Source organism: Dreissena polymorpha, chromosome 4 (genome assembly GCF_020536995.1).
Source record: "Dreissena polymorpha isolate Duluth1 chromosome 4, UMN_Dpol_1.0, whole genome shotgun sequence".
Classification (NCBI taxonomy): domain Eukaryota; kingdom Metazoa; phylum Mollusca; class Bivalvia; order Myida; family Dreissenidae; genus Dreissena; species Dreissena polymorpha.
This window is the reverse complement of record NC_068358.1, coordinates 49435948-49458974: the sequence shown is the minus strand read 5'-3', so window position 1 is coordinate 49458974 and position 23027 is coordinate 49435948. Positions and strand designations below refer to the sequence as shown.

The window sequence follows — 23027 nt, the reverse complement described above, 5'->3', positions numbered from 1 at the left end:
GAACAAAGCGCAAAAAAATGCGAAAATTATACTCTTGAAAACATAAGTGATTAAAAATTACAGGTAGATAAAATTCCTTCTGTGGACGTATATGTAATAGACAGCAATTGGTTTGGTAAAAATGATTTAAAAAAAATAAAGTCATATTAGCAGAACTCCATAATGTCATTGTACCCATGTTAAAAAAAAATATTTCAAGCAAACATTGAGTCAGCCAAGGAATATTTTTGTGAATGTATTTTGAATTACTGAGAGTAAGGCCAAATGAAACTGGCAGGTACATGTTTGATATATGTGTGACTATGGATTTATTTAGTAATGAGAGTTTTAATCTGAAATAAACAAAGTAAAAATAACATCTTTGCTTAGGGTGAATTGCAATCTGTGTTTGTGTTTGTATTTTTTTACAACTATTTAGAGTTAAGCTGCGCAAATAGATATACAAACACGTTTACATATATTTGTTTTGTTTTTACCTGATATGTAACTTTGTTTCAGACGAAAGGTCGCTTATGGGTATGTTTTATTTGACATTTAATTGCAAATGTCGCCGGGGCGGATCTAATGCAACGATCGCATATTTTAGATAAATTCCGAATGTTGATGTATTTATAAATGTGTTCTTATCTAGCTTAGCAAACAAGTAAATTCAGTCCAATACTAAAATGCATTTCTGTAAGGGTGTTCATGAAACAATCAGAAATATAAAGAAAAGCCTTGTCAATATTAATGTGGTTGTAGACAAGCAGAAAACATTTGAGTATTTTTTTAGATTTCGTTTTGCAAAGAGACCATTATTTATCACATTTGTGAATGCATTTATACAATTCGTTTAAAGACCACATTGAGGGCATGTTAGTCCAGTAAAGATAAATTTGGAAATGCGGTTTGGAGCTGAAGCTTTTTAAATGAATACCTTACCATGACAGTTGGATGGTGGATGAGGATTACTGACCGCAAAAGAAACCCCCTTGATCTATTAAGACTCATGTTAATTTAAAAGATTAAATTATGAAAACTAATTAAAAAGAGAGAAAAAATACACTAACAAATATTAAAATATATATATCAATAGCAATGTAGCTTTGAAGTGTTTATAGAATTATCATTTGTTCTACACCATATTGACTTACAATACAAACGTTGTCGGCATGGTCTGGAGTCGACAACACCATTGGTCAATAACCACATTCTAGCATCCTAAAATTAAAAACATTAATTACAATACAAAATTCAGAAGGTTTTCTAGATTATCACGCTGTACACTGTGTTTACAGACAAGTAAAAGATGAATTGTATTACCTATATTATGTCAAATAATTCAATGCAATTACATTGGTTTAACAAAAGGATATATGTTTGTATAGATTCCTATTGATTGTAATGCAACATGAGAATAGCCATCCATGTAGCCAATCACTATCCGTATATAGTTAGAGATCTTTTAAGAGAATTCACCTGTCTATGCTATCGCAGTCTCCTTCCAACATGTAACATATATCTTTAGTATGTAATATGGAATATCATCATTGCAATCAATAAAAAATGTTATGTTCAGATAAATAATTTCCATGCTTCTAAGGATTGACACCATTTTAGCAGCGGCAGTAAACAAAACAAACCAACCAATATTTCTACTAGCTTATTTGAACATCGGATTTGTAGGTTTTGTAAAGAAATAGTTTGTTTTGTTTTTTGTTGTTTTTTAACTTTTTCAATTTAGTCTTGGAAAACAAATGCGGCCATGCTTAAAATACGGGATGGTTATAAAGGGCCGATTTTTAATGGTTCAGTAGATGATTGAAAAAGCCTTCACACCCTTAAGTAAAATAATAAACGAGATATTTTTAATTACATACCCGGAATGAATTGACAGCACCCTTGCCCGTTACGTCATATTCCATATACAAATCTGAAACAAAACCGTTTTAAAAAAAAATATTAAACAATCATAGTTCAAATTGCAAAATAGTCAAGATGGCTCTGAACTGCTCTTTTGAGATTAAGGTACATCAATTGTCGAAGGCTTGATCATGTGTTTGACGCCATTTCAATCCGATTCAAATATCGACATGCCAATGTGACCAAGTTTCATCAAGATTCCATCATAAATGTGCTTTTAGAGTGACAAATGTGGTTCACATTCAAAGTTAGCCTGATTATTGTCAAGATTAATATTCTGAATCAAGATTGAGTAATAAATGTTGCATCTAAAGTAGTAACAAGGTTTTTTGAACATTTGACCCGCTGACCTAGTTTTCGGACGCCCGTTATCAAGATAAATCTAGGGTTATTTTTTCTTAAGATAATTTTTTTTACAAGGTTCAACATGATTTGATGAAACATGTCGCCTCTGTATAGGTAATAAAAGCCTATATCTGCTGACCTTATGTTTAGACTCACATGGCCTAGAATCATGCTCAGCGATGATAGTTTTAAGATGAACATTCTGACAAAGTTTTATCTAGAATGACCAAACAACACGACCTCTAGCTTAATAACATGCTTTTTCTGACATTCAAACTGGTACTCCAGTTTTTTTGTACAAATCTTAATCAAATTAAAATCTAGCCTGGTTAAAGTAAAGATGAACATTATGACAAAGTTTCACAAATATTGATAAATAAATGTGCCTTCTAGGGTGTTAAGAATTTTTATCTAAGAGTTCACATGGTGACCATGTTTTTATATGCACATGAACTAGATTCACACTTGGACTATATATTGTAAAGATTACCATTCCGCATGAATTTTATCAAAATTAGATGCCAATGTTTACATTTAGTAAGGTGACGAGCTGAACATTAACAATAACATTGTGTCTCTACATTTTGTTCTGATGACCTAGTGTTTTTCCATATTTGACCCAGATTTGAACTTGACCACTTATTATATCCAAATAAAAAAAATTCTGTTTTATCAAGATTGAGTATATTATAGTTTTTGTATATGCACTGTGACTTAATTTTTGGACAACGTGACTTAAATTGAAACTTACTTAATTATAAAAATGATAAACAGTGTGACCAAGTTTAATCGAGACTGGGAAATTAATGCGGCCTCTAACGGACTTATAAATAACGATGCCCGAGTTCAAACATGCGTTGATTACACTAGCTCACATTGAGCATTTTAAATATAAAATCCAGAGTCATCCAAATGTACAAAAGGACGAAACTATAATTTTACAATAAAATTTGGTTAGCGGTTAATCACACATACAATTCAGCAGAGTAGTTATTTGCTATACGAACGATTTTTTAGCCTCATTTATTATTGACAATCAGAAAATGACCTTCACGGCTGGCATGTATATGTACGTGATATTTTCAATTAGCAACACGTCAATAAATAATCCGAGACATTCCATATTTTAGCCAATATTTTTTGTATTTGTATTTGTGTATTATGAAGCAAGAACCACGAAGAAAGAATGTCACTCAGCTGACTTAGCTATTTTGCCTCACTTTCAGTAGGGACCCAACCATACTATCATGAAGCTGATATCGCATTTGGCCTGTCATTCATGTGTGACTATAACATGCGTTCATGTAGCTGACAATTTTATTTGGCCTCAACATAAGTCAGGAACACGACACATCGTCGTGCAGGGAATCATTTGGATGTGGCCTTACTTTAAGTTATGACAAATACATACCGTCATGTACCAGCTATTTTCACTCTCAGTTAAGACCAAGGCATAGCGCCATGTTGCTGAAATTTTCATTTACATCATCTTAAGTTAAGCGACACACACATATATTGACCTCACTTTCTGTTAGAAACCAGGCGTACCATCATGGAACTGACATTTTTATCTGATCTCACCGTCAGTTTAAAAACATATAAAAAAACTTTCTTTAGCTGACATGATCATTTGACCTCATCTTCAGTAAGAAACCAGACATAATATCATGTGGCCGACATAATCATTTGATCTCATTTTCAGTTAGAAACCAGACATACCATCATGTAGCTGACATAGTCATTTGATCTCATCTTCAGTTAGAAACGAGACATACCATCATGTAGCTGTCATAATCATTTGACATCATCTTCAGTTAGAAACCAGACATACCATCATTTAGCTGACATTTGCATTTGAACTCATCTTCAGTTAGAAATCAGACATACCATCATGTAGCTGACATGATCATTTGACCTCATCTTCAGTAAGAAACCAGACATACCATCATGTAGCTGAAATTTTCATTTGACCTCATCTTCAGTTAAAAACCAGACATACCATCATGTAGCTGACATGCTAACTTGACCTCATTTTCAGTAAGAAACCAGACAAACCATCATGTAGCTGACATTTTCATTTGACCTCATCTTCAGGTAGAAACCAGACATACCATCATGTAGCTGACATAGTCATTTGACCTCATCTTCAGTTAGAGACCAGACATACCATCATGTAGCTGATATTTTCATTTGACCTCATCTTCAGTAAGAAACCAGACATAACATCATGTAGCTGACATTATCATTTGACCGCATCTTCAGTTAGAAACCAGATATACCATCATGTAGCTGACATAATTTTTTGACCTCATCTTCACTAAGAAACCAGACTTAACATCATGTAGCTGACATAATCATTTGACCTCATCTTCAGTTTGAAACCAGACATACCATCATATAGCTGACATAATCATTTGACATCATCTTCATTTAGAAACCAGACATACCTTCATGTAGCTGAAAGTTTCATTTGACCTCATCTTCAGTAAGAAACTAGACATACCATCATGTAGCTGATATTTTCATTTGACCTCATCTTCAGTAAGAAACCAGACATAACATCATGTAGCTGACATTATCATTTGACCGCATCTTCAGTTAGAAACCAGATATACCATCATGTAGCTGACATAATTATTTGACCTCATCTTCACTAAGAAACCAGACTTAACATCATGTTGCTGACATAATCATTTGACCTCATCTTCAGTTTGAAACCAGACATACCATCATATAGCTGACATAATCATTTGACATCATCTTCATTTAGAAACCAGACATACCTTCATGTAGCTGAAAGTTTCATTTGACCTCATCTTCAGTAAGAAACTAGACATACCATCATGTAGCTGATATTTTCATTTGACCTCATCTTCAGTAAGAAACCAGACATAACATCATGTAGCTGACATTATCATTTGACCGCATCTTCAGTTAGAAACCAGATATACCATCATGTAGCTGACATAATTATTTGACCTCATCTTCACTAAGAAACCAGACTTAACATCATGTAGCTGACATAATCATTTGACCTCATCTTCAGTTTGAAACCAGACATACCATCATATAGCTGACAAAATCATTTGACATCATCGTCATTTAGAAACCAGACATACCTTCATGTAGCTGAAAGTTTCATTTGACCTCATCTTCAGTAAGAAACAAGACATACCATCATGTCGCTGACATTTTCATTTGACCTCATCTTCAATAAGAAACCAGACATACTATCATATAAGTGACATGATCATTTGACCTCATTTTCAGTTTGAAATCAGACATTCCATCACGTAGCTGAAATTTTCATTTGACCTCATCTTCAGTAAGGAACCAGACATACTGTCATATGGCTAGCTTTTGCATTTGACCCTACTTTCAGTTAAGCTTCAAACATACCATCATCCTTTGACTCGTCAGCCTCATTGAAGAATTTCTTGCAGTACTCCTTGTCCTCCTCCCAGTAGCCATGCATACTCCAGGGCCGGGCAGCATTGGAAACTTGACTCATCAGCTAGTTTCAAGTTATGAGATAAAATGTTTTCCACTAAACAGTTTAATTCAATACAAGTTGATAAATATTAGATGTATGTGTACGTATGCTTTTTAATGTCTTAACTTGATGTATTAAAATTAGGGATGCAAGAGGTTAACCGGTTAACCGGTTAACCTACCGAAACGACCAGTTAACCGGTTACATTTTCGGAAAAAGGTTAACCTGGAAAAAATATTTGATTATTTTTTTTTATGGAATAATTCGTACGATTTAACTTTTTTCGCGTGACATACTGCCAACTTGCGCTGGCGACTATTTAGAACAACATGCCGCTCGATCGACGGTAATAAATAACGTGTCAACAATCAAATTAATAAAACAATTAATCAATACCTTTGTGATAACAAATAGGCGGTACGTTTTGATAGCTGACACTATTGTTGTTTTTTTTGACTCGCTAAAATTTAACTAGCGAACTGCGGTGAGTGGGAGCTATAAGCGAAGACGTAATTGACACGTTTATTGAACTCGCGATAAAAAAACAGTTGAGACATTAGACGGCTTATTTTGACGTTTTGTTAACCAATACCCAACACTGATTGCTCGCAAAAATACCGTGTTTATAAGTAACAATTTTATCAAGAATTGCATCCGTAGTTGAAATCTTGACGAGTTAACGTCCTTTTGTTTATCAAAAATTAATATAATTATGATAATATTACGTCTAATGATTCCACCATTACCGGCCGATGAAAGTGTTAATAAAGAAAGCAAATAATTAACTTATTAAATAATTAAACATCAATTAAAAATAGAGACAAAATAAAACCGTTGAATTTAGTATTTGTGTATTTGCTTAAAATTTTCGCGCTATGGTACGTTAACAAACATACGTAACTATCAGTATTTGAGATCATTATACGTAGTTACTTCGATATTAAATAAATGTACTGATTATATTAATCTTTCAACTTATATATCGTGCAAAATTAAAATAATTTGCATTCGTGTTCTTTATTTTACCCACATTTTTTAATTGTATAATGAAAATCAAACGATACTACTTCGGCTACAAACGCTAAAATGCAAACAACAAAATATGTAAGTATCGAATAAAAGAGATGCGAATTCGTTGGACACAAATGACCCACTTTACGTCGAATAGAAAGGGAAAAACGTTTCTACATTAAGCCAATGTGAGTTTCAAAAATTAAAATAGAATGAACACACCATTTTTGTGAGCGATACGACGCGAACGTAAAATAAGCGGTCCAACCAAAGATAAGTTATTAACACGTGAAAATGAGCATTGTGTAGTTTTTAAATTTTGTACCCCTGTGTATGTACGCAGAAAAACTAAATAAAATATATAGAATACATTTACAAAATCATTCAAATAAATTGTACAATACATTTTATTACGAAACTTGCATGTTATCAACGCAAGCGATTTCAAATTTGAAATAACTTTTGTTTCTAAAGAGCTGTTCGAGCGGTATGAAATGTTTTACGTACTCTAAATCATTTTCACTACTTAAGGCGTTTCGGTTAACCGGTTAATAACCGGTTACCGGAAAAGGTTAACCGGTTAATGATTTTTGTAACTTCTTGCATCCCTAATTAAAATGAAGTGACCCAAATTTACTCCGGTATTGATGCTAAGAATGAAATTTATTTTTGCAATACCTTATACATGATTCAGGGAGACTGGTCATACATTCGACAAGTCGTCTCCACATTGAGAACATTTGTACAGTTATAGCCATTCAGTCGACACTGGAACATAATTCTTGAAAAATGGAACTTTTCCATCATTTATTTTTACTGTAAACTTACTTTTATGCTTTTTTATTATAATAATCTTACCTTCTCTGGTGTGATCTGGTTATTTTCTCCAAGTAGCGTGACACTTTTGTCGAGCATCCCTATAAAGCACGTTGACGACGGTGCACCTTCTACGTTCAGATTTAACACTGTGCCTGGTCGGGCCTCTTTCTGGTTAAATGACATGCTGACCTGCATACAGGGAAGATAAACATAACAAAAGAAAACTGCTTGAGATATCACTTTAAAAAGTTACACAGTAGGTTCTGAATTTCAAGAGATTATTTAAATTTTAACCTAAACATTTCACAATTAACTGATGTTAGTAAAATGAACATTATGGTGATATGCGTGGAAACTGCATTTATTCTTATAACTTAAAAAAGAATTTAAATAAATGTAAAGGAAATAACAATAATAGAACCATGAAATACAATTTAGCACCAAAATTGAAGGTCACGCTAACAAACGAATATTTAAAGTATATACACACTTCTTTAAAAAAAAAAGTAGTAAATGTTTAAGATTGATTGGCAAAACAAAAAAGTATATACTAGCAGTGTGACAAAACTGTGGAAGCATTCCACAGATATAGAAATAAAAACACTAACAGTAATCTCCATAAAATTTCACAGGCAAATATATGGCATATTATCCATTTTTAGATGATTGTTTTGATGATTCGTGTAAGGACATTTCATTTGTACATTTTTCAGAAATGAGACACTGTCTTATTAAATATGTTAAGATTTTAACATTTTAACAAGAATTATCATTAAACATAATGATATGTTATTTATAATAGCAACTGCAATAAAATCGGTAACTTCTGTTGTTTTTGTAGTTTTTTTCTTCAGAATCTTTTACACAAAAAAAATTATTGTTTGTAAATTAAACTAACTTTATTGTTAAAACACGGCTTCACTTTAAACTCAATGGTGGATGCCACCACTTCAAAATCGGACCTCATGTAGTAGAGAAGCAGTTGAGAATTGGGAGCCATAACGGGCAACACTGGAATCCTTATCGTGAAGTGTCCAATAGCGTGAACAGTGTTAGCTGAAAGAAGTGGATGACAGTGTATTTGTATCACCTATAATCTTTGTGTTAATATTTTAAAAAAAACACTAAAACAAATCACTGATATGTGGAATATAAACCAGTTTGTTGTCTGCTAATCACTTTTGTCATTAATCATTAAATACCTCTTTCGCGGCGGCACTTTCAAATTTCAAATAACAGAAACATGTCCAAAACAGCGCAGAAAAAACAAATATACGGTTTTTGAATAAGATTAATGAGTGTCTGGTAATCAACATTAAACTATACCCCCCCCCCCCCCCAATCAAACAAAACAATGAGGTAAAATGCATATAAACAGTCGTCTGCATGTAAACATGTACAGCATATAATTAATTGCTAAGTCATTGCATCAGCATTTGCATGGGTACGACATTTTAAAACAATATTGATTAACAAGCCAACCAAAACTTACTCTTGTCACTGTCAGTTTGCTCTATACTTTCAAGTAGCTGAGCACTGTCTGGCACAATCGCCTCTTCTAAAACTTGGATTTCCTCACCATTGCCAAGAGGGACATACTTTTCTGCAACTATCTTATCTTCCTCTACCGGCTCCTCATCTACCTTACTGTCTGTGTCTATGTCATCCACTGTTTTCACAATGTGTTCAACTGGTAAAGGTGGTAATGGCGGGTAAAGCTCTTCGGCTAAAAAATACTCTCCAAATACACTCTGAACATTCTATATTAACCAGGGGTGGCAAAATGTAAATATTCTTTACGTTTTAACGGACAAGTTTATTGTTAATGAATTTGTAGGAAAGCAACAGCTAGTTATGGCTCAAATTAAATATAAAACAATTCAAACGCTCCATGATCTTATTTTTTTCATTCACACAACAAATATAAGCATATAAATTTACACAAACATAACTTTTACCATTTTTATGTACAAACATTGTAAACATATACTTGGACATATAGAGTGGATGAATTTAATAACAAAGATGAAACCAATCTGACTTATTTTTCATAAAATTTTCCTCCTCCTGATGAAAAATTGTTAACAAAAAAGGATACAAAGCAAGTCATCCTTACGCTTCTCCTTTTTCTTTTTGTCCAATACTTCTTCAGGACGTACCCCCATGAGACCAAGCGAAGCCTCAGATCCTTCAAATGTTATTTTAACCTCTTGAGTGTGTACTAAATTGTCTCCTGCCATCACTTGTTTAAAGACGAACCGCAATATGCAGAGAGAAAAAACTCCTAAATTTGTGTAAAATTAATATTCTGAACGGATTTTTATTCGCCAGCATAATTATATGCATTTATCGAAAAATCACAATTTGTCTATATACAAAATAATTGCCGATCACGTCATTTATTAGTGCTTAAATTGCATTATATCGTTGAAACCTTTATGATATATCAGTATGGTGTCATTTTGTTACTGCTGAAAGTGGATGTGATGAGAATTCAAAGTAAACGAATATAAACCGCTAAAAGGTTTCTTCTTTTATCCAAGTTTAAGTCAAAGAAGTTCAGGTTAATATATTTGTTTATTCTTCCCTTACCAAATGTCTGAACATAGAGGGTTTCTTAACTCACGTATGAATTATATATTGGTATATGTATGCCAAAAATATGCTGATATAAAGACAAATATAAAACGTGAACGTAAATCGTTGGGATTTGTATAAATAAATTCAAAAAGCACCAAAGTGAGCAATAAATTGTACAAAAGTATTTATGAAGTTTGATTTGAAGCAATAACACAATCCTTGTTTTGAAATTCGATTTACTAAAATTTAACTTATTGAACATTCATGTTAAATTATTTGATGTTATAATATTAAATTTTAAACTTTTGTTAGCAGTAGATCTCTGATAAACAAGAATAGAATTCAATAAAGATATTTCAGTTAACACTTTTTTATTTTAGCTTGATTGCATTAAAATCCCCAGGAAAGATAATGTGTGTCTTTTGAAAGGAAAGATCTCAAGAATGTTCTCTGGGGATCCTATCGGACCTCAATGTTCAAATGTGATTCCATATCCACTACTTGGGATCCTATCGGACCTCAATGTTCAAATGTGATTCCATTCTGGGGATCCTATCGGACCTCAATGTTCAAATGTGATTCCATATCCACTACTTGGGATCCTATCGGACCTCAATGTTCAAATGTGATTCCATTCTGGGGATCCTATCGGACCTCAATGTTCAAATGTGATTCCATATCCACTACACCACTGTGGACATTTTAAGTAAGAAGGCCTTGAGGCATAGTTCGTGTTCTGACGCATATAAGGCAATCATACCCTCGCAGAGAAAATGTAGTTCGAATCCACCTGAGCAGTATAGAAGACGTTCAGTACTAGGTCCTGTCCACATTTACCCTCTTCTTTTACCGCCGGCATGTAGATGAAGCTGTTTGAAGGCGAGTACCATCTCGTGAGCGATTTGCTGGCACTCGGAGTGTAGGTCCGGAAGTAAAGTTCACCGTCAGTGTATCGCCAATCGTTTTCATACACTATTGCCTCAGCCTATTAAGCAAAAATGTTGGCCTATGTGAAGTGTATCTCATATTTCATTAAATGATACACACATTTAATAATTTAAATTAAAATGCATGTAAAACGAAAGACATAAACATTTAAAAAACGATAATTTGACAATTCAGCACTGGAGTGTGGGAATTAATTATATTATTATATGAATTAGACTCTAGGAACATTATCAGATAAGGACCTCTTATCATCCGCTAGGCTATTATTATAGTCAAGTGACCAATACAATACATGCTAATAAATACAAAACAACAGTGAACCTGAATATGAAATGATAAAAGTTGGAGTCATCACTGCGGATTAATCAATTCATATATTTCGGTTATCAAACTAAGTTAAAGGCCAACCAACTTAGCCAAGAATAAATCACAAAATTAACACATGTCTTTGAAAAAATGAATAACTTTTTACCTCCAATATTATTAACAATTCATGATTAATTAAGAATCAAAATCATACAAATCGTTGAAATAAACGATTGCTGATTAAAACTTACATCAATGTAGTAATCTCCAATATCTTCTTCAAGCTCCGTGATAGTAAACTGAACGACACCAGTAGTATCAGACGTGAAGTTTTTTCCCCAATAGTACTCATTCTTCCAGTCGTCGGACGTCATTTTTACCTCAATTACCTCCCCTGGGGCAGGGCTTCCATCTGGATGTTTTACAATTACCTTTTGAATGTGGAAAAAACAACATGAATAAGAATAATACATTGAATGTTCTTGTAATTTGGACAAGTTATTTTTCCTGTGCTTTGTCCTCCGAGTTTGACAAATACACAGTTCTTTTCACCCACGGATCAGTGTATTGCTGTGAAGTTTAAAGTATTGTTAATGCATGTTAAATCAATTGCTCATGTTTTCATAATCATGCCCACGAAATTCAAAGATAAGAACAGGGAACGGGAGTATTAAACGATCAAATTCATTACAAAGTCTGTGTCACACCTACCCTGCCTTTGTAGGGAAAGCCTGGCTTGAAATAGCCATCTGAATCATCTTCTAAAGTAAGCAATAGAGGGTTCATGCTAAGACCGGGTCCTTCCTTCTTGCCAGAAAGTTCAACACCTACAAACAACCGTTTGCATTACAACAGCCACCAAATCTATGTAAAGAATGTTAAAACCATATTAATATTGACCGTAAAGCGTGCTACGATAAAAGAGATTAAAATGTTATAATGTTGTATCTGCTGATCATTTTTATATATAAAAAATCACACAAAATTTATACTACCTAAATCTTTTTCTACAGTAACTCTTATGTTCATTTTTGATCTTCATAACGATAAAATCACCTACTATGCAATGGATACAGGAATTTTCAAAACAAGAGGAATATACTAGCCTCAACATGTAAGAATATACAATAAAAGAACAAACCTGTCCCATCCTCTGTCACATTTGCTTCTATTTCCAATGTGCCATAACCTCTGTGCTGACGGAAACCGAGCTCCATTTCATCAGCTTTCACGTGGAAGTCGTAGCAACCATCAACCTACAGCACCAGATTTCATTACATTTTAGTATATAATGCTATAATGGTCCATGTATAACCCCCTTAGTAAGAATACGGTGTGGGTCTGTCGTTTTAAGATCGTTAAAGTTTTCATTTTGTAAATCTATATTTTAGATGACTTTTATACGAAGCGTACCAGAACGATTCCAGTAAGTAAAAGGAGGATCACGCAAGTATCCTTCATGATTTTGTGAAAATCCGCCTTGCAATTATTTGTATGACTTAAAGACAATTTTGAAAACGGACACACCACAATATGCGGCATTGGGCGGATGATGTATACCACAGCAAATGATACATATACCCACCTTGGTAATGACCGTGGCGCAGGGCCGTTCCTTACGGTGACTTGAGGAGTACCAGCCGTAGTCCCATCCATAGCCCCTGGCCTTGTAACACAGTTTCATTTTCATGTCTCCCTTCACTGGCTTGCCATAGGTATACCTAGATGGACAAAATGTTATGTCATCTAAAACATAGAAACTTATTAAAACACTGAATCAAACAAGACGACCATGATAGTCCTTAAGCACTCACATGAGTTCACTAACACCAAGTGTTGAAGACTATTGTTGATATTAGGCACGAACATATTAAGAGAACACTATGCTATGCCTAAATTAATGAAGCATGCTTCCGTATGTCACTTTTACCCCAACATTTTACTGTTAACTCCAGACTCCGCTTATGTCAAACACAAGCTGTTGATAGTCGAGTTCCTTGACAGTTGATGTAATGAGAGAGTTGATGTACGCAACATTCTGTCTCTTAATTAAAGTTATAATTGGCAAATTGTAAAAAAATGGACTTGATGAATGAAAAATTAACAACCAGGACAAACTGTCAATTATTTAACTTTTTACCTCTTAGTGTCCACAAAACCTCTTGGGTTTGTAGACAGGTTTTTCTAGTAAACTGTAGATTTATTTTTTTATTTCAGTGTTTTTTTAAAGCATGATGAATTACAAATAACAGTCAAAAAAAGCTGTTTATGGACAATTTTGATATTTGAAGTGTAACATTGACATTTGAAAAAAGAGAGACGAGTACAACACTTGACAACTCGTCTATTGATGAATTTAATTTCTGTAATGTTAAAATCCATCAATATGTGGGAGTGTTATGACTGCGACAGAAAAGTTAATATGTTTGTCATTACATTTGAAATCGCGTCATCTCATGGTTGTCATTTGTGATGAGTCATGTTAAAATAGCATCATGAAAGACACAGTTACTGTGCGAACAAGCTCGATCATGGCCTATTTTGATTTTTCACAACTTTTATGCTTTTTATGCTTTGAGACAAGTTGTTAAATGCATCTTGTTGCCTTATTATCGATTGCATGTGTAACAAATTATTTCAAATCCATTTATATACATGTCAAGGTATTAGCTGAGACAGGAATTTTTAAGTTGAAATTTAACATTGACCTTAACGCTAGGGAGAAAGTGTTTACTAAAAAGTGTCTATTAAATATTCTGACCAAGTTTCAACAAGATCGGGTCATTATGTTGTCCATGTAGTGGAAAGGTTTTTCTAAGATTTAACCTGGCCGTTATTTGGACGCACGTGACCAAGATTAAAACTCAGCTAACATATTGTCCAGATAAATATTCTGACCAAGCCTTCAGTATTTTATAAAGACAGAGGCCTCAGCAGTGGAGACGAGCATAACGTTGACGACGCAAAAAACACACCGCACACCGATCATGGCGCCGGAAAGGTTGATAAAAAAGCTTACATTGAGAACTTAGTGCTCATGAGAACTAAACAAGAGCGAACTCACCATAATAAATGGACAATAAAAGCCGCCAATACATGCAAGAACAATTCTTACTTTGCGCACACAGTTCCTGCAATGGTTTGGCTTGTTGGCAGCAGGTAAGACGGCGGGGTAATCGTTACCTCGAATTTCGGCAGGACTAAAAAGACCACAAACAAACATTAATCAATTAAAAGTTTATAAAACTTGAATTGCAATTCGCGAAACAAAAAACGTATAACACTTATAAAGTCAAAACTTCATTAAGGCCTCTGACGAATAGAGCATTTCAAAATTGAGTAAAAGAAATAACACGTGTAACTATAATAAAAATACTAGTGAAATAAATATTCCCTACCATATTCGTCAACTTTAAATGTCTGTGTCTCTGTGCGCAACCCCATCTCCACGGTAATTGTCCACTCGCCCAGCACCGGATCAGAGCTTAGAGGCATTTCCAGACTTACAAGACCTGCCGAACAATGTAATATTTTAGGTTAGAAAATACACTGTATATGTTATAATTTAAGCCGGCATACTTAACCATTGGGAACCACTATTTATATAGAAATATTTTTTATATCAGTCGATATTCTTGAAACAATCAGTAAGTACATGTGCCATTTGAGAAAGTTTTTCTGAGGACAACATATATTCTTGGCAACGGATCCAATATCTTAATTCCCAATCGGTATGTAACATAAATATTTTCTAACAACAATCTCTGTAAACTATTATTTAAAATAATCAATGATCATCATTAAAAGTGTATCTACATTACCTCTAAGACTTTATTTTGATGGTATCGTAAATAAATACAATTAAACGTGTCACGGTGCGAACTTGGTTACGTAAGGGGAGAGGTTTTAAGACGGTTCCGGGTTCGATTTCCCGACTGGACGCACATTTTTCTCACCCTGTGACATTTTGCGCCCAATTTTGAGACCGTGGCCTTACCTGGGTATGTTCTCAGATGCCCATGATAAATTATATAACACCCCAAATCCCTGTATTCGAGGACAAATAAATATTCGAGTGGGGTGTATGTCACGGTACAAACTTGGTCACGTAAAGGGACAGGTTGTGATACAATCTGATTAGCGAGGTCGGGAGATCACTCGCCCTGACAGCGAGTTGGTCGTGTTCGAGCCTCGGACATGCCGCACAATGTTCTCAACCAGTGACAAATGCAATCTCTCTCTCTCATCCTGTAAAGCTGGAGGAGACTTGAAGCTCAACCGCTTTAACTTTGATGTCATCTGCTTTCTGCGGACGATATTCAAAACAAAATACTATTACTCTTCAATGTATATACTAGGCACTTTCAGTTGGTATGGTCATCCACTGTATATGGTAACCCCTTTAAGTTGTTCATCGACTTTATATACTAAGTACCATCTGGTGATATTTTCATCAACTGCATATATTAACGAATTTCAGTTTTTATCCACTTTTCCTACTAAACACTTTCAGTTGTTCATCCATTGTATATACTTAACATGTTCAGTTGTTATGTTCATCCACTGTATATACTAACACTGTCAGTTGTTCCTTCACTGTATATGCTAACCACTTTCAATTATAATGTAAATTCTAATTATATAACCTGTATATACAAACCAATTTATGTTATTATGTTCCACCACCAGTATATAATAACCATCCAATGTTTGGGAAGGGGACAACGACAACGAGCGAGGAATGGTATAGGGGAGATAACCATTAATTATGGTTAGGTTAGGGTTAGGGTTAGGGGTCGGGTAAGGGTTTAGGTTAGGGTTTAGACTAACCCTAACCCAAACCCGACCCCTAACCCTTACCCTAACCCTCTAATCCCCCCATGGGAAAGTCTAATGTATATACTAACCAATTTATGTTATTATGTTCCTCCACTGTAGATACTAACCACTTTCACTTGTTCCTTCACTGTATATACTTATCACATTTTTAATACCTTGTTTATACACACCACTTTTAGTTTTTTCTACGCTGTATATACTAACCACTTTCAGTTGTTATGTTCCTCCACTGTCGCACTCGCACGTTATCAGGGGTTTGTATTGTGATCTCGCTGAACTGAAAAGGATAAGTTATATGTTTTTACAACTCTGAGAATTATCACGGAATTATATGGAATGGTTTTAGCCATGTTTATTTGTTTACTACATAAATAAATAGCAATATCTGGTATTACTATTTTTTGATGGACGAAATTACAATACACTTAAAAAATATACACCAAAACACATAATAAGTAACATGCCAGTATGCAAGAATTTATTCAGATGCATCAACAGTCTTCGTAAGGAAGCCACATGACGTGCCGATAAATACATATATGCGCACATTCGAAATACAGTACAACAAATACTAAAATAAGATATGAATTGTTTGCTATATTACCCCTTCTACAGTATCGCATCTGTCAGATTTTGAAGACTGTTTTCTGCATTTTGTTACACTAGCTTTCTTAGTATTTCGTTTTTTTTAATGTTATCAACGATAAAATAAAAAGATATATAAATGATCGTGTTTACAATTAAGTTGACATAAAGCGATATACGTTCGACACATTGTTGCTGATTCAATTGCGATTTTGTTAAATCGCATCTATTTTCGGTTAAATAGAGACACACCATTTGCAGTAGCCCGTCATTTCTATGTATCGCTTTCCAATTGTATACGAATGTACTTACAGCAAATACTGCTGCCTTCAATTTATAGTCTATTGTAAGGACCCTAAACTTCACTGTCTGGCCTGGTTTATAGATTGGCTTATCCGTCTGTATCAGTGTAATCAGATCAATCTTGTTCACACTGACTGTGGTCTTGGCATCTTTGGTTGACGTAAGGGGGAAAATGACCGAGACATTGTCACCTGCACTGATCAAGGTGACAGAAGCGATGGCATCATATGTGCCTGCTTCAGATGGGGCATCTATTGGTTCACAAAAGGACAAACGATCTGAAACATAGCGCGTCGTTCTATAAACAACTTACTGATGTAACATGGCTTTTATTTGAAGCCTAACATAAGGATTCTAATTCCGATACGTTATTTTATAAGTAATAGCCCAGAAACCCGACATTGAACTCAGCTGTGTGGATTAATATATCCATGTTTATGTGTTCGGTATTATTAGATAAAGATCAAACTGCAAAGATGGTTGCAAAATATATCAATATTCCCCGAAATGGTACTGTTAACGTATTCTTACACATCTTACACACCATTCAGGTGTTGACAATACTTTGTATCCCCCTATATGACGTGTGATATGCATTAATTATTTTGACAATTGAGCCTTGTTCTGAGAAAACTGGTCTTAATGCATGTGCGTAAAGTGTCATCCCAGATTAGCCTGTGCAGTCTAATCAGGGACGACACTTTCCGCCTTAACTTGATTTTCGGTAAGGAGGGACTTCCTTGAAACTAAAAATACCATAAAAGCGGAAAGTGTCGTCCCTGATTAGCCTGTGCGAACTGCACAGGCTAATCTGGGACGACAATTTACGCACATGCATTTAGCCCAGTTTTCTCAGAAAGCGGCTAAATTAATCATAATGGTTGTGAATGAGTAATTTGAAATAGTTGTTGAAATACACTAACACCAAATTAACAAAAAATAAGTGTAATATCTACTGTAATTTCCATCTCACAATCGTTTTATGTCACAGAATAATAAACTCACCTAGAACACCGTTCGATTCGTCCAGAGTAGATGTCAGGGTGTGGTTGATCATGCTACCACTGTTAGCAACGAATGCTATATCCACCTCAACCCGTCGCTCTATACCAGGAGAGGCCTGACTGGCCATGTTTTCTATCTGCAAACAGAATGTCGTCCGCCCGCCCGCCTCCATAGCTCTTGGCATTGTAAACACATACTTACTGAAACAAAACATACTTACTGAAAATAATCATTCTTAGTAAGAAGTAAATATACAGCTATACTATTTACTAATGCATGATTTTTTTTTATTGATTTTTTGGGGGGGATGTAGGGGAGGCTTCTATGTGCTTTGATAATGACTTCAATCATGCATCTACATTTTTAACAACTGTCGAGGATTAAAGCAAAGCATTTAAATATGCTATACATTGCAAAATACTACTATTTTATGCTTAACTACATCGCAAAGCTCCAATTCAAAGTTGATAGAATAAATGCATAATATTGCGTTGATAGTATTTTAAGACTAGCATAAAAACGTGTGTTCCTATAACACATCTGTTCCTCTAACACATCTTTTTCGTTATAGGGACATACCAAATACAACATACCATAATTGACAAGCGATACACGCCAGATGTGTACAAATTAAAATGTATTACAGTATTGTACACAATGTTGACGTCCCTTCTACACAAGTTCAGTTCAGGAAGAAAGTGTCGTCACTAAAAAGTATTTTCGGACAACGCAGGGTAATCTTGGGAGATATGTTTATGCTTGCATTAAGACCGATTTTCCCAGAGAGCGACTCAGATAACATAACATAGCATGGCCTAAAGCAACATAAATAGGTCTATCTGATGAACCTTAACAGTGCATAAAGGTCTCTCTCAAGTACTTAGAATGAAATAACGGCTCTTTGTTTCCCATCAGAACCTGAAGAGGTCCACTTACTTAAATGTTATCTTTCACCCAAACGGATGTCTAACTCCTTAATGTTCTAGTTGTTTATGAACAAAAACGTTTGGTAATATCAAAATTGTTATATTAAAGGGACCTTTTCACAGATTTTGGCTTTTATTGAAGTTTTCATTCATTGCTTTATATTGATAAATGTAAACATTGGATCTAAAAAGCTCCAGTAAAAAATAAAGAAAGAAAAAAAGTAACCCTCAATTGGGCTCGAACCACTGATCCCTGGAGTAAATGTCTTACTCATAGACCACTCGGCCATCGGTGCTCATACAATGAGTGATTTAGTTTATACTTTATATAAGCAATCCTCGTAGTGTCACAAAATATAACGACAACAACAGAACTCTCCAAATTATTCAATCGTTTCGCGTTGCAACGCTTTATAATTTTCAGGTTTTTAAATCGTATCAAGATGCATATAATGGATATGTTAGAGCATGGTTAATGCTCAGTATAACTGTTTCCTCACAAAAATCATAACTACAACGAAAAGTTGCTAATCTTAAACAATTTTTTAATTTTGTCAATTTACCAAAACGTGAAACGGCCCCTTTAAGCTTATTTATGTTGTGTTACGTTATAAGCTACTAAAGTCAATTTTATGTTTAAATCTTTGAAAGTTTAATTAACAATAAACATCCAGAAGGCCAAAAGCTGAAGTGGACAAAGTGAGCCTAGTGCTTAAAAAGAAAAGTCATTTAAAGTATTTTAAACAAAGACCACTTTGGCATTTTATATACCTGTATGTCTCTTTCGTTTTATTTTTTCTTCAACTCTTGCCAGTGCAGTTTCAGAGGATATACACAATGTTAACCCAATGGCATGGGAAGCTTCGACCACATATGCAGAATTTCAACAAATAATGTAGAGCAAAACGTTTTCCCAATCCCAATTCGCAAACCCAAAGCTTCTGCGCAGAGTGGTTTCTTTGAAGAAGATTTTGATAGTACTTAAACATTTTTTTCAAAACCCTTCGTCATCCGAGGTTGGCCTAATTTTGAATCCAGATGCATATTTTTTATGATGGAACACTCCACTTTGTTAGTGATGTCATTGGGCAGAGGTAGTAATAATGATCTATCTACATAAACCATAGGACCCAAGGCATCACACATTCCCCCACCCCTCCAATTCATAGCTTAGCTGGTTACTCAAGGATCGTTAATGCCACGCTTGGTTAAATTCCATTAAAAGCTTTAGGATGAGATGTTTAAAAGTGCAGAAAAAGAGTAATTTTGATCACAAAAGCTTTGTTGGAAGATCGTTGCGCTAAAATATAAAGAAGTTTAAATAAAGATCACGAGAGTAAAAAGTCAAGTCTTGTAAATAACTATTTTAATATATGTGTATTGTAATTACAATTAATAACAATGCATGCACACATTGTATGTGCTTATATTATTTTATTTGCTATTGTCTTACTTGTAGTTTGAAAATATCAAGAAATCTGGGTCAGGTCGTTTTATTTCTTTTTGTTTCATGATTATGATATGTAAGCATTTTCTGCTAAGTGGACCGACCAGAATCACGAGCAAATATTTCTGCAATAAATCAGTTCAGCTTCGTTTTTGTATTACATTAGTCAGCAGTTTGATTGTAAAACATATATCTGTGGTTCGACAGTCTGTTCTATTACATATATCTGTGTTTCGACAGCCTGTTCTATTAATCACATACTTAGTTAGACACTCTGTGTCTTCTATATATTTTAAGAGGCACTAAAGACAAGTGTTTGCGAGCCATTCAGACATCACAAACTACTTGTAACAAATTCCGTGTCAGGTCACAATAACACTTCTTATTTAATGAGATCATAGATGAAGTGCTTTAATCATAAAAAATGTTGGATCGTGTCACTGTTACTTATGGTTTAAATACATGTAGTTGTAATTCTATACACAATTACGTTACAAAATCTCACCTAATCCAAAGGTATAAACTATGTTAACCCTTTTTAAACGATGGTAGCTGCATTCAAGTATATGAACGGTTGATAAGGTATGTGATTTTGAAAGGATAATAAATAGATTAGCTTTGTATACCATGATCCGTGAGTTATCCAAAATGTATCCCATTCTGGCTTAAGTTCTGATAACCAAGTAATTTTACAAAACGCAGTCAATGGGAGGACAAGCATAATCCGATTGCTAGAAGGCCAAATAACATTACTGTACTTTTCTGAAACGATTTATGAAAGGCTACAATTGTATGGGGTTTCATGTTATATATTGTTTCGGCGTAGCTGTCTAAGATGGGATTTTTGAGAAATTGAAACGTACACCAATGGTAAAATGTATAACAATATTTTTTTTCTCCATATACACGTTATTATTTTAATAAGAAGTGCAATAAAGCTAATCACATTTGATATTCATCTTTATTGTAAATGATCATATGTATAAACAATTGTGTTGACCTTATAATATGATCAAAATGATGAATACATCAGCGTAAATAAACACGGATTTGTAAGAAGGTAATTAATTACATGTATTGAAATCGCATATTAACTGCTTTTATAATTTCTTTTTTTATATGTTTATGGTTAAAATGATAACTTAAAAATGATTTATTTATATTATTTGTTTTTAATAAATAGGTACAAAGATAATATCCAATTTGATCGAGTTTGCATTTCCTTTTTGGAATTGTGTCAAAATGGTATTGTATGATCAAATGACTTTTAAAAAAGAAACATATCACTGCAATGTAGTGTTGTTCGTTGTTCGTTTTTAACCCATTTATGCCTAGTGGACTCTCCCATCCTTCTAAATTGGATCAATTTATTTCCAAATTTTTTGGATGTCTAGTATATTTATTTTTATATTGAGAATATAACTTACAGATATTCCTTTAAGAAACAGCGCAGACCCTGATGAGACGCCGCATTATGCGGCGTCTCATCTGGGTCTACGCTGTTTGCCAAGGCCTTTTTTCTAGACGCTAGGCATAATTGGTTTAATTTACGCTTGGATTCGCCGATAAAGAATAACTTCACAAAATTGATATAAATTCATACATAATGCAAATAAAGTTAAATCAAGGTATTACTCTCAAGTATAATACACACAAACATACATATAAAGCAACACTTACGGTTGGCACTGAATAATGCTTATGACGCTGGACACCCATAGCAAAGCGAGCATACATCCTCGTCTCCCCATCTCGCCGCACGCAATGATACGTTTTTGGACTGCTACTCAATCAACGTTCTCAAGTTGTTAGCAACGCGCGAGCCTATCATAACGAATAGTACTTATGTACAGTTAAGCTCGATTAAGACCATTTATGTTTTAATTGACAATCACCAACAGCCGTCAAAATGCAAGAAAGCATTACTATAGACATTGTTTGAAGCCATCCCTCGATTCTCGTTGCAAAACAATAAACAAAATGAAGAAATACGAAACAAACAAAGGAAACTCAAAATCGGTATTTGTTGGTGTACTGAGTTAGGAAAATGTTTGCTTTTATATCATATGTAATGCTATTATATTTGATTTCACGACCAATATGACCCGTTTATGTTTTGTTCCTACATAAAAGAATTAAAACTTGACAAAAGTGACTTTAATTATTTTTGTAACAGACGACGTTCAAGACATTCTTGATAAGATATCAAATACAACAGTGCCACGATGAGCACATCTGTCGATCTATTTTATAATGAAATACTAATTTACATTTACACGGTTGTAAACGACTGGTCGATTCTTTTTTAGATTAATTCATAAAAAGCCAATATTACTTGCGGAGAACCGGGTGTTTTTTTAATCGTTGCAGAAATCTTGAAAGTTATATGGTTTAATACGTTTTTTACTAACACACTTTGTCTTTTTTAAGCAGGTTCAGTGAAGATTTATTCATCAAAAAATTTCAGAAACATACAATCGCCAATTTGAAACGTGAAGACCAAGATGTGACATGGGCT

General features: G+C 34.2%; 1 protein-coding gene across 7 annotated transcripts in view; it reads right to left on the bottom strand.

The window, feature by feature from the left end:
- The window catches only part of LOC127877676 (ovostatin-like), a 159253-nt gene extending 136912 nt beyond the window's left edge, over positions 1-22341 (bottom strand). The window contains exons 1-6 of one of the 7 annotated variants that reach the window (XM_052423776.1): positions 22190-22316; positions 18137-18336; positions 17141-17409; positions 16448-16520; positions 14803-14916; positions 14520-14604 (exon numbers count right to left, since the gene is read on the bottom strand). In XM_052423776.1, coding sequence (XP_052279736.1) covers positions 14520-14604; positions 14803-14916; positions 16448-16520; positions 17141-17409; positions 18137-18336; positions 22190-22260 — 812 coding nt within the window. In that variant the 5' untranslated portion in view covers positions 22261-22316. Of the gene's footprint in view, positions 1-14519; positions 14605-14802; positions 14917-16447; positions 16521-17140; positions 17410-18136; positions 18337-22189 lie in introns of all 7 variants that reach the window. The other 6 variants (XM_052423775.1, XM_052423771.1, XM_052423772.1 and 3 more) reach the window with 6 other exon arrangements.
- Positions 22342-23027: the final 686 nt, after the last annotated feature.